We start from the raw sequence: 13,600 nt of genomic DNA on the forward strand, positions 1-13,600 counted from the left end.
GGCAATTATGCATTTGTAAAAAGATTTTTAAATTTTGCAAAGTAAATCGAACACTGCATTGTCTGAACTTAAAAATATATGTGAAAAATGAGTTATTTGTGGATTTTAAGTTTGTTTTTCGAAAGTCGTCGTTACATCAAATAATTTCTTTTCGCGAATATTGTGCTATTTCTCTGAAAAATTGCTGTCAGGAATTCATGATTAACTCACATAACCTAACTATTACTTTCGACTGCTAGATTAAATTTTTATGCTTCTATGCTATGTAGACAATGCTAAATATCAACTTCAAAGAAAGCTACAGTTTTGTTAAAATGAAAATCAATTGTGATCTAATTCATTAATAATTTAAAAAATTATTTAAACTCTGCAATATCTCAGGTCACAAAAATTTTCAAAAAATGAAAGATTATTAATTAATCTCAATAATTTTGCGGAAAAAAAATTAGATAAGAAAAAAATTACGAAAATTGGCGACTGTTAAAAAATTTAATGTATATATTTTTTAAAATAATAAAATGATTAGCCTGTTCCAAAACCCAGAAATTATATTTGCGATAAGATTGTAATACATGCATAGTTTAAAATTATAGCTCTAATACTAGATTTTTAGTTGCGGAATTTTTCCCTCTTAGCTGGGAAATCTCGCTAAATTTGAGGTTTAGGTGGAAAGTGTCGCCAATCTTAGTAGGTTTAATAATTTTTCAAACATTTAAACTGTTCGTTTTAAAGTGAATTCTTCCAAGTTTGATACAGTTTTCAATTAAATGTTTGCTTAGAGTTTAACTGAAACATTGAGACTGTGGCTATTTTTTTTCATTCGCAAATTAAAAAATAGAAAAAATCCTTCGAAAAAAAAACTTGTTATGAATTTTCAGAAATGCAGTACATGGACAAGCTGTAAGGAACTAATCTATATAAACCAAATGCTTATATGTATGTGTGTATGTAGCTTATACAAATTTGCAATTCTGAACAAACCCGCACGTTATTTGGTGAACAGTCATTATAGACCAGGGATGGCCAAGCTCCTTGATAGTCGAGCCATTTTTCAAATTTTGAAATTTTTCACGAGCCACAATTAAATACGTATTTAAAAGGTAGGTAAAAAAGGTATGAAAAAAATTTTTTTTTGCAGAAATGATATTTATTGAAAACATATAAATAAAAGTACAAAATATGGGTATTGAATTTAAATATTAAAAATTAAACACATTTATTTTACTTTTCTTGACGTTTCTTAAAATTTGGTGAATAATTGGTGACAGTACTTCTCAGTAATTTTTGAGATACTGTTAGTTAATACTGATCGGTGCTTGGATTTCACGAATTTTAAAGTGAAATAAAATGATTCATATAAGTACGCTGTTCCGAATATTGAAATAATTCGACAAGCAGCCTTTTTTAATTCAGAATACTTCGATTCTGGTACAAATTTCCAAAATTCAGTAATCGACGTCGACTTATATTTTAATTGTAGAGCTTGATCTTCGTTCATCTCTATTAATTCTAATTCTCCAGATGCTTTTTGGGTCATAATCATATTGGAAATGGAAAACTCACCTTGAATTATGTTAATTTCAAATGGATTCAGAAAAAAATCAAGAGTCGATTTAAAATATTTCAAGTCTTGAAATCTATTTTGGAATTCCGTCAATATTCCTTCTACCATTTTTATATACTCGTTGAGTTTTTCTTGTTTAATATTGGAATAAATTTTTTTACTTCGAGGAAAATGACAATGTTTTATTTTTAATGTTCTTTTAAAAAAGTTGTAATTTAGTTTAAAAACTAAACATACACTGTAAGAGGTCAAATATTATTTTATCTTTCCCCTGCAATTGTAAATTCAGTGTTTGTAAATGTTCCATGACATCAGTTAAAAACAATAAGTCTTGTAACCACTCATCATCGCCTAATTCCGAATAGGTTATATCCTTTTCTTTTAGAAATGCAGTTATCGGATCAAACAAATCTACAAAACAATTTAATACGTTGTAGCTAGATAACCATCTAACAATGCAAGAGAAATTAATGTCATTTGGAAGTTCTTTAATTCTTTAAGGAAATTTTTGAATTGTTGATGATTTCTTGCATTGGTGTGAATGTAATTTACAATGTGTAACACTGTTTTCGTAACACCAGGATACTTTAAAGATTTTGTAACGAAATGTTCACGGTGAATTATGCAGTAAATCGGTATGAACTGTGGAATTTGAGAATCATCTCTTAAAATCCCAATAAGACCGATTTTTTTACCCATTATTTCCGGAGCTCCATCAGTTGCAATGCTTACAAGTTTATTAAGAGGTACATAAGTTTTCATTATGGAATCTAATGCATTTTTAATATAGACACCGCGGGTTGACTATTGAAGTGCTACTAAATCTAATAATTCTTCTTTAACAACAAAGTCAGGTGAAACAAAAGTATGAAAACTGCCTATTGTGGAAGATCTGTGATATGTGCTGATTCGTCAAGGATCGATAAAAGTTTTTTAAAATATAATAGCACAAAAATGAAAAGGGAACTCGGGGGTACATTTATCGAGAGCTTTCTCCGGCATTCCGTTCGTGCTCTGCTTCCTACTTATTGTAGTTAATTTTTTTTTAATCAAATCCATAGCATTTAATAAATATTTTATTTTTTAATATGAATGATCTAACCATGAAATTTTGTCTTGCTTTTATTGATGCCAATAATGCTTAATAGCTTAATTAACAGGTACTACTATTATTTCGGTGTTTAATAAATACTAAATGTACTATCATCGGTGCTAATATACCTCTGTAGAAATAGATTTTTACAGCCTACCGAAAGGGATATGAATAGGAGAAAATTGTTAACTATGGTAATTTTTGATTATCAGGAATTCATCTCGAGCAGTAGCAAATGATATTGAATATAGTTATTTTAAATGAATAAATTTCTAAAAGCATGATTTGCTGCTGTATCTGATAACACAAAAATTAACAAAAATAAAAATAAAAAATATTTTTAATAGCGTCTGTATGTGTCTTTCAGTTTTGTGCATGATTTTGTAGTATTAATACTTTATTCACCTCTTACGAAGAACGGATATCCAGCTGGTTAATGAATTATAACTTTATATTTCTCTTTTTTAGAATTGGTCCTGGTGTTGGCTGATGAGGCATACATTGGTCTGCCTTTAGGGAAACTAAACACTTACGCTCATCAAGTTTCTGGTCAAGTCTATGCAGTCGACGAGTACACGCTTCTCATTAGAAATTTCTTTTACGATGGACTAGGACAAGGTAAAGGCTAGGGCAGTTTTAAAAACTTTTCACGCTGTTTAGAACATTAAATATTTACTTGATGTTTGGATTCAAAATCCTGCTTATACATAAGACAAAATTCTCTCATTTTCGCGTTTGAATTTGATTTGAGGATTTTGGAAAAAAAAATGGAGGCTCGTAACTGTTTTGAAACAATTTTCAACAACACTGATTGCATTCAGACATGCTCACCCTTATTCTAAAGCTCTTATCTTTGTCTCAAACAACTAAATTTTTATGTAAAACTTTTAATTTGCGTTGAGCTATGTATTTCGAGTGTTTTGTTTGACAGCCAACAGGTTTCATTTCTATCCCTATCATTGTTAGCTTTAACGTAAACTAAATGTGGGTTCAATTTCCCGTGATGTGGAATTTTTATCTAAAACTGTTATTTTGCATCGAGCTTCGTATTTCGACTGTTTTGTTTGACAGCCAACAGGTTTCATGTCTATCCCTATCATTGTTAACTTTACCGTAAACTAAATACGGGTCTTAATCTCTCGTGACCTTAAATTTTTTTAGTGATGAATTATAAATGTTATTGCTGCGCCGAGTGTTTAATGAAATTGATTTTTTTTCAGATACATTCTTCTGGGCTGGAGCAACAGTGAGACCAAGTAATATAGGATTTATTGTGCCCGACGAAGAAGGAAAGTAAGTATGTTTTTATTCTTATCATAATTGAAGAATTGAGTGCATGAAGGCTCTAATTGACATTTTTGAAAAAATGAAGGTTACTCAGGGAAATTCGAGTTTTAGCAATTTTTTTCAAGTTTTTTTAATTTTGTGGGTTTCTATGATTGAAGATACTTAATGATATTGATCTTTGAGTGTTTCTGGAGTGGAAGAAAGTTCCAAGTGCATTTGGAAACAGGTAGTTACTAAGAAACTTTAAGAATCCGTCTTTTGATAGCAAATTAAGACACCACGAAGAGTGCAAATGCTACAACACGAAGAATTCAAATGAATATTGGAGATATATTTACTTCGCCAATTGTAACCTTGGAGATGTAAATTAAAGATGACGCATGCTCTTTATTTGTCTACATAAAAACAGCGTTAATTCATTCAAACTCTTTATCCACTCAGATTTTCAATGCTTTGTTGCACGATGGTAATTTCGTTAGGAAATTTTGTACTTTCTCTTGTTATTTATAGTTATTGATGTTTCTGAACTTCCTTTAAACTGTGGTTATTTATCACCCAAAACTTTATTTTCTGATACATTAAATTATTCGGAGCATGGAATTATTCGACAACTTTTCTATCTATCATATAAACACATCTCGATAAGATGCTAATGATTAAATTAAATAAAAATATCAAATGAAAATATTAAATTAAAATTAGTAAAATTAAAAAAAATTTTGTTTTAATTAAAATATGCACAAAGTAACTGTTAACAAAGTACATTCGAGTATTGTTACATCGCTAATTCTTAACGTGATCGTCAGTTCAAGACATTAGATTACATGATTCCTTATGATGGCCAAAATGTTTCGTGAATATAAATCGCTAGGCAATTCGTTAACTTTATAATAAGAGGCAATAATTTGTTAATAGTAGAATATAACTTGTAAGATTGTAATTTTGTAGTATTTGATTGTAATATTGTAGACTATGATTTGTTAATACTTGAACTATAATTTTTCAATAGTAGACAGAAATTTGTACTTTTTTATTGGAAAAATAACCACAACATTTATCAACTACGTGCCGTCGTGGTACTTTAAGTGCGGTATAGTTATTCTACTTTTTCTGCGCACCATACAAGTGGATCATCATAACCCTGACAATATAAGAAAGACAGAACAGAGAGAGAGAGAGAGAGCGAAATTGCATCCATGCCCGCCACGGTATTCAAACCCGGGATTTTTCTGAATTTAGGATAGCTCTTTGACACTATACACGCGGTCGGCTAATTGTAGATTGTTCTTTAACTATAATTTGTTAATTGTTGAACTATGATATGTTAACAGTTGAGCTATGATATGTTAACAGTTGAGCTATGATTTGTTTATAGTTGAACTATAATTTGAACTATTACTAATTAATTATGATATATTGATGTCAATCGTAAATTGTGAGATTTCGAACTGCTATAACGTATTGAAGAGCAGTGATTTAATTAAAGTCGTATAAAATCACTGCAAAGCGTTGGAGAAGCTTTAAGCACTATAGTTTTGATATTTTATATCCTTTATAGGGTATTGTTTTCAGGTGTATGTGGGATTAAAATTATCACGAGTCACACCCAAGCCTGTGGTTTTAGTTTCTGAACCAAAATTAATTTGTCCACTTGTGATTTTTCTTGAAGTTGTAATTTCTAAATTATTTTTCCAGTAAATTGAAACAGTACTTGATTTTTGTCAATAACTTCAAATAATTTGTCTTACGGGAGATCTCTATATACTTATAAATCAATCAATAAGTACCACTATACTGTCAAATGTTCCATCAAATTTTATTAAGTACTTGTTGAAATGTTTTATAGAACCAATAGGCTTCAAAGATACGTAAATGCTGATGTCACTTTGCGGCTGCCTGATAACAGGAAGTTGTCTACCGTCAAATGGCTGGCTGTTTGGGATCTCAGGGATCATGTAAGTTGCCAATTACTAAAAGAATAACTTTACTTAATTTCTTGAACAAATAAAAGTATGATTATGCAGTCAAATCCAGGTGGCTTATTTACTGTAAACTTCAACTCAAACTATATAATATTTATATCAAAATATAAGAAATATTTGAATTTCAATCTAAGAATAATTTTATTGCAAAAAAGAAAATAGAATTTTTGACATTTATGTTAGAGATTATTAAAGCTCATTGTTAATTGGAAAAGATGCTAAAAGAAATTAAATATCGCAGATCTAATTTAACTACAGAGTTACATATTTAATGCTTACTAAAATATATAAAATAAATTTTCAACTTAACATTACAACGGGTAACATAGTTCACAATTTTCAAAGTAATTCCCTTCATTGACCTAAATGCAGAGTTGTAAAGGTGAGACAAAATGTTCTGCCATAAACTCTTATTTTGCTCCATTCCTTATACAAGGGAGATTTTAGGAATGGGCCAAATTATGAGGTTTAGCACATATCCTTGCCTCCAAGATAAACCAAGTAGATAAATTTTTTTGGATTAAAGTCTGGTGAATGAAGTGGCCCCTTTCACTTTTTAAGGTGAAAAAATCCTATTTCAATGTCCATGTTTTATTTCAAAAACATATTCTTGACTAAGGAAGCACAACATCTTTAAAAATTAATCTGCGACATGTTGCAATAAAAATATTTGATTTTAAACTTTGTTCGAATTATTGTATTTTCCCCAGCAAAATGTCGAATTTTGCGAGGCAGTATTACAATTTTCCTTACTGCGGTGTCTATAAAAAAAGTTAAGGTCATGGAGGTTAAGGCAGTTATTTTCGTGACCGTCAAACATAAAGGTGGCAATGAAGTCAGCATTAATTCATTTATCCCTTAATCGCGATTTTGTAGAACTATGCTTAATAGATATATATATTGAAATGTATAATAAATACTGTGAAATCAACTAGAACATTAACCTGGTTCTGGTTCTAATTAGTTCTGGTACCAGAATTTTTTTTTTTAAATTTCACAATGCTTAAAACTCCTTTGAATTTAGGGAAGCAATATAAAATTTCTAAAAATGCATTAAAGGTCTAATACAGGGATGGGCAAACTTTTTGGGTCGTGGGCCAAAAATCTAGAAAAAAAAAAGTTTGGTGGGCCGAGTAAAAACTTCTGAAATAAAATAAAGTCAATTTATCATTAAGTGCACGTCACTCCACATCAACTTTGCGTTTTTAGTTGCCATTTTGGGATAAAAAATGTTTACAAATAACTCAAAAAGGCAGTAGCCATTTTATACATTTAATAATTTCACCATTATTTACAATGACGTTGTATGTGTGCAATCTTTCCATACGCAGTAAATAATGTTAGAACTCGCCCCGGCAGAAAAATCCGCTCGTTGGAACTTAAAAATGTGTAGTCTGCCTCATGTGAAGTACAATTCACCTATATTAGATTCCATATGTCTGCTCCTCGAGAAAGACAAATACTAGTTGGAGCTAATCTACAGCTATTCTATAAAGAACTTTTGCTTTCAACATTTTACCAGTTAAAGCTGTTTGTGCTAACTATTTTAATTAATTTATGTTTTGTAGAACAAAAATAGCGAAAGTGAAAAGGTCATCAGTACTTCGTTAAAAAAGAAATCAACAAAAATAGTTTTAAACAAAGTAGATATATTCGCAACTGATCGGCTAGTTAAAATTTTGTCTGCGGGCCGGATAAAATCTTCCGGCGGGCCACAGTTGGCCCGCGGGCCGTAGTTTCCCCATCCCTGGTCTAATATAACGAAATATTCATAAAAAATTCTATCAAATTTATTTATTGAAATATGCGTTGTCGAAGCGCCCGTGAAAAAGAATCATGGGCACTAATGTGCAAAAATAAAATTTGTATTTCAATCTGATCTTGATTAATCGAGAGTTTGGAAAATTTATACACTATCATAAAAGAGCTGGAGGACACATTAGGTAATCTCGATTGGACCCCAAAGAGTTATGGTTCTCTATCTTGTTATTAAATTCTTATATAATAGGACTTTTGTCAGAGCGTCGCTCCAACATGCTTGTATACTATTTCTTAAAAACACTTCGCAAAATTAAGCGTAATAAAAAATTAAATTATTTAACTAAATGTTCAAAGTTCTTCAGAATAATTTGCTCTTCCTGTTTGATACTTCATGACACACAAAAACGCACTCTAGTTCTGTTCATGATATATAATCCATGATTTATTCTTTGTTTTAGAACAATTTGGCGGATGTGTATATTCCGGAGGGTCTCGAAGCACCTTCTCCGCAGATGATATCGGAACTGAGCAGAAATTCTCACGGCGTACAGTGCGAGGGCGTAGTCGTCCAGGATTCCAAAACCATCACAATTCTCAATCTTCAATATAATGGCAATGACTCAGGTAAGCCTCGTTACCATGACAACATATTTTATTTTTTTCTTGTAGTAACGTATCTTTATTTGTATACTATACTTTTCAATAAACAAAATATGCATTTATTTGAATCTAAAATACACTAACTAAAGCTCCGTCAGGTCAAGCGGGCTTTTTTTAAAAAAAATATTGTTGTTCTCAATATGCACAAGTTTTTTCGTTAGTTCACAAGGTGTTGCCGAAATGCAAGCATTGTTTTGTTTTTCTTATATCGTGGTAAAATATTTTTCCTGATTTGTATGCTGATATTATTTGTTTAATACATTGCGACAAATTTTTCAAATTTGTGGCCATGTAGTGTTATTACTGTACAAACATAATGAGTAGTGTAAATTAAAATTTATTTTTTTTGACAAATTTGCGGATTGTCTTTTTTTAAAAAATGTAGTATCCGGGCAAGATGGGACGACCAAAGCAGACTAAAAGTGTAATATAAAAATTAAACTCTCCGGATTTGGCAAAAAGCATAAAAAATAAGGTAATATTATCAAAAATAAATATGAACTAGCAAATATTACTTAACAAATCATTTAAAAAAAATTATAAAAATAATTTATAATTAATTGACAGACAATATTCAGATTGCTTAGAATGGGCTCATGAAGCTTGCAGTGCTTATTCCGGTTTTGGCCGCTTCTTATGCAGTAACTGTGATGTTCAGGAACGTTTTTTTTTGTCGATTATTCTGTTATTCTGACATTAATTTCAGTGGTTTTTGAAGTATAATTATGTGTCCCATCTTGCCCGGGTAGCCCGGGCAAGATGGGACAATCTTCTATTTTTGTTTAAGTTAAGTTATTATTATTGAACTTTATTATTTATTTATTTTCTGTATGTGATATGTAAGAGCAATGTTCCCACTATATTTGTTTACAATATAAAAGATATAAAATTGCTCTAGTTTACTATTTTTTGAACCAAGTTTCCTTAAGCGATCCATCTTGCCCGCTCTTCCCCTACGTTGCGGGCTCATATATATCTGTTCTTTTTCGAATATATAATTAGAAAAAGTGGGTTACTTAAACCAAACGATTTCTTATGTCATGACAATAAGAAAAGGAAGAGAGTGGCATGAAAAACTTGTTATTCAACTTCTACCATAGAATGTTATTTGCGAACTTTTCAGAGTTTCCCAAAATTGTGAGAGAAACAGTAAATATCAGAAGATTTGATAGCTACAAAATTATATGGTTTGCTGCAATTGCAGCCAAGGCTTGTTAGACGAAGTCAGCATTTAAAGCGCGTGCAAACGATTTTATTGAAATAAAAGATGTGATTAAAGTAACAAGGGAATATGAAGAAAATTTTTTGTCCAAAATGTCCTGACCAACCTCAGCTTTGCATAGATGTTTTAATGTTTTGCACTCAAAATGGTTTTCTTTTGATAAGCCATTTTTGTTTTAATTCAATAATTACACACTGTCGAATATCTGTTGGAATATTTTCGAAGATACTTTATTATTAAGCGTGACTTGATTACGAATGACTCATCGTGATTTGATGGGAAGGTCACACAAAAGACGGGAGGGACGCAGTCAAAGAATTAAAATAATATTGTCTCCATTTGTTTTGGTTTTGAAACCTGCATAGGCCTTTAAAAGAATGAATTCTTGATTTTTCTCTTCGCTGTTTCCCTTAACCATCTAATTCCATAATGTTTTTTAGATGTGTTTTTCTGGGTTGGCGTAGGCCCTCAACCAACACCTTTTGGAACTAAGGTACCGGATGAAAATGGATAGTAAGTGATTTATTATTTTTGTACAACTTTATCTCTTGGTTAATTTTTTTTTAAAGTTAGGTAAACGAACGTACTTGAGCTGAGTGGATGAAGGGTCTAAGTAACATTTCTGCCAATTTAAGTAAATTAGCTTTAAGGTTCATAAGCTAACAGGTGGAATAAATGAAGATTATACGTTGTCTTGTCTGCAGGCTTTTATTTGGCGAAATCTGCGCTTGTTCAGACTGTTCATGTTCTATTATTCTTGCCTTTTCCATTTGTTGCCAAATGGAGCAATTTACTGCCAAATGAGAATTTTCAGTGGTGTTTTTCGAAGCTATATTTCGTTAAGGGGGGAAAAAAAGTCACAATTTAAGTGCCTTACACCTGAGGCAAGGCTAGTTTTAAACTACATATACCATCTTGCCTTAAAGTCTTATTGGACTTAAAGCACAATAACTTAAATATTTTAAAAAGTTATTAAAATTTTCGTAATTTTTTAGACAATTTTTCTTCTAATTAAAAATTGTCAAAATCAATGAATAATTCTCAGTTTTTGCAAAATTTTTTGAGCCCAGATAACACAGCGTTGGAGTAACTTTTGAAAAATAAAAAAAATTAGATTAACGCTTTTTTATTTTTACAAAACTGAGACTTTTCTTCATATTGACGCTTTGCGCCATTTTCAAAATTAGCATAAAGGGTGCTGGCTTTAGATAGGCTTAACTTGATTTAGCAGTCATGAATAATTGTTTTTAACTCACATCGGTTATGTAAATCGCTATTTTATTGGTAAAAAAGCGTTTTTTATGTGATGACAGAGTTTTCATATTACAACCTCCAGTTAACTCGTCTACTACTTATTGTCAAAAGTGTTTGGAGCCTTCTTCCACTTCGGAGATATTCCAATTGTCACTAATACTTCGCTGCAAGTTAAAAGACCATTGCGGTATAGGATTTAAGTAATCATTCGCGGCTAAAATCCGTTATATTCAACTATAAAATTATATAATTATGCTTTCAAAACAATATAAAAACTTTTAAAAGTTAAACTTGTCAGACGGAAACTTAATTCGGGCTATTTTTTATAAGCAGCGTCGTGTTGGCGATGTTGATATTCATTCGTGCTTGGAGCCTAGCATCCATTTAGCGGGCACTTAGATGCAAACAGGTTTTCTCCATAGGGATAATTGTTTCTTCTAACTTGCAAACAGAGTACCTTTATCCATCAAAATCTGTGATACTTATTAAAATCAATGAAATTTTTAAAAGTTTAATCAAATTAAAATGAAATTCCCCAAGAAATGTGATTTTTTTCAAAATTTCACTTAGAACTTTCTTTCACTAAGCTTTTCACTTAGTATGGTTTTTAATAAAATGGTAATCCTTGATTGGTCGGAAAACATTTTTTATATGTGCGTCATCTTGATATTCTTACTTTTTTTCTTTTAGTTTAAATGGTCTGACACCTTACTCTGGAAAAGATGTCCACCTCCTGCTGCCAGGTAAAATGACCATGGATGATGTTGATTGGTTAAGCATCTACAACATAAGAACTCAAGAAAATTATGGATCCACAGTTATTCCAGATAAATTGAACATTCCTCCATCACTCATACATATAATAGTATGTGTAATTTCACTATTTTCTTTACACATGTTTGTCACCCGGTTCACTGCAGAAGGAGACAAGTACTCTATCTCCTACCATGGATCTCTATATACTCTATATAAGGATGATCCGCAGAAATACCATTTTATAACCATCGTTGAACAGTAGACCCAATTTTATGTGTTTACGACTACTAATGTTCAAATCCGTAACCTTATAATTTTGAGCCTAATCCAGAAGACAAGGGAACTCCTGGATCGAGTATTGGGAGAAATTTTGCCTTTGTGAAGGACTTTTTTGATGGAGCTAACCCGCATTTGCGTTGCATGGAGAGGAAGACCACGAGAACCTCCCGCGATTAGCCTGACGGCAAGGGTAATCAAACCAATCATTCGTCTACCACTGAGTATATTTCACGTCAGCCACTGTGGTAGGAGCAAGCCGGGTGCGGAATTCGTATCGACTGGGATTCAAACCCGGTTCGCCTCATTGGAAGGCGAAGCTCTTGGTATAAAGCGTTCGCCTTTTAATGACGTGAACCGGGCTCGAATACCAGCTACTTCTGGTTGATACGAATTCCACACATGGCTTGCACCGACCACAGTGCTGACGCAAAATATCCTCAGTGGTAGACTGATCATGGGTTACACTCCTCTTGTAGTTAGAATAACCGTGGCTGGTTTTCGAAGTTTTTTCTCTCATCACGCAAATGTGGTTTAGTTCCATCAAAAAGTCTTGCACGAAGGCGAAATTTCCCCCATAACTTGATCTTGCAGATCCTTTGTCGTTTGGATTTGGTTCAAAATTACAAGGCCACATTGATGAATATTGGTAGACGTAAATTCAAAATGAACTCGGCTGTTCAATGGCGTTTATAAAATAAAATAAAATGTATTTAATGAAAAATGATCATATAATAAATGCTTATCAATCAATAAAACACGTTAAACGCCAACAAAAATATAGAATTGAAACTATACATTAGTAACATACACCGTTAATTTTTATACTGAATCGAAAATTAAGTTATAAAGTCACGCTGTTTTAAAAGAAGTGCTTTATTTTATGTTGAGAAACCTTACTCATATAACATTTTACAATCTAATGCCAAATGCCCGAAAAGGTCCATATAAGTCTCACACCATAAAGCAAAGGGGTGTAAAAACTGACTTTGTCCCTGGGCTGTGTAAAACTACGCCTCCGTTAAAAAAATTCCATTCTTTGAAAAATCAGTTACAGAAAAATTCCTACGCACTTTTATAAAAATAATATATATGCAATCAAAATAAATTTCGTTCCTCATCCCTGCTTGAAAATTCTAGGTTCGACTTTATGCAGCCGTACTCTTCAAAATTATATATTCATCGAAAAAAAGCTCTACAAGCGCCATTTTGTTTTGCATGTGTTTGAAACCATTTTTACTGGAAACAAAGTTTTCATATGCTACATTATTCTGCTGAAAAAAGAGTCGGTACCCTACAAAAAATGACCAATAGAAACCAATAAAAACATTCATTGATATCAATAGAATTCTATTGGTCTGTACTTGTTTCTATTGATATTTCAACTGATGTCAACTGATATCAGTAGTGTATTGGCATCAATAGATGTTGAACAGTAGGGTATTCTATTGGTCTGTACTTGTTCCTATTGACATTTCAACTGATATCAGTAGTGTACTGGTATCAATAGATATTGATCAATAGAATTCTATTGGTCTGTACTTGTTCCCATTGACATTTCAACTGATATCAGCAGTGTATTGGTATCAATGGATATTGATCAGTAGGTACTCTATTGGTATATACTTGTCTGTATTTCACACTTCAACTGATGACTACTGACATCAGTAGGGTACTTGTATCAATAGATGTTGATCAGTTAGGTATTCTACTTGTTTTATCAATGTATGAACTGATATCTACAG

At 31.7% G+C, this 13,600-nt stretch overlaps 1 protein-coding gene across 1 annotated transcript in view; it reads left to right on the forward strand.

Moving 5' to 3' along the window:
* Window positions 1-13,600, forward strand: part of LOC107456849 (protein Skeletor knk) — a 40,010-nt gene that overhangs the window by 7,551 nt on the left and 18,859 nt on the right. The window contains exons 2-7 of the mRNA XM_043044260.2: window positions 3,126-3,275; window positions 3,878-3,950; window positions 5,791-5,899; window positions 8,146-8,311; window positions 10,010-10,082; window positions 11,514-11,688. Coding sequence (XP_042900194.1) covers window positions 3,126-3,275; window positions 3,878-3,950; window positions 5,791-5,899; window positions 8,146-8,311; window positions 10,010-10,082; window positions 11,514-11,688 — 746 coding nt within the window. The remainder of the gene's footprint in view (window positions 1-3,125; window positions 3,276-3,877; window positions 3,951-5,790; window positions 5,900-8,145; window positions 8,312-10,009; window positions 10,083-11,513; window positions 11,689-13,600) is intronic.

The sequence above is a fragment of the Parasteatoda tepidariorum genome, chromosome 6, assembly GCF_043381705.1.
Source record: "Parasteatoda tepidariorum isolate YZ-2023 chromosome 6, CAS_Ptep_4.0, whole genome shotgun sequence".
Classification (NCBI taxonomy): domain Eukaryota; kingdom Metazoa; phylum Arthropoda; class Arachnida; order Araneae; family Theridiidae; genus Parasteatoda; species Parasteatoda tepidariorum.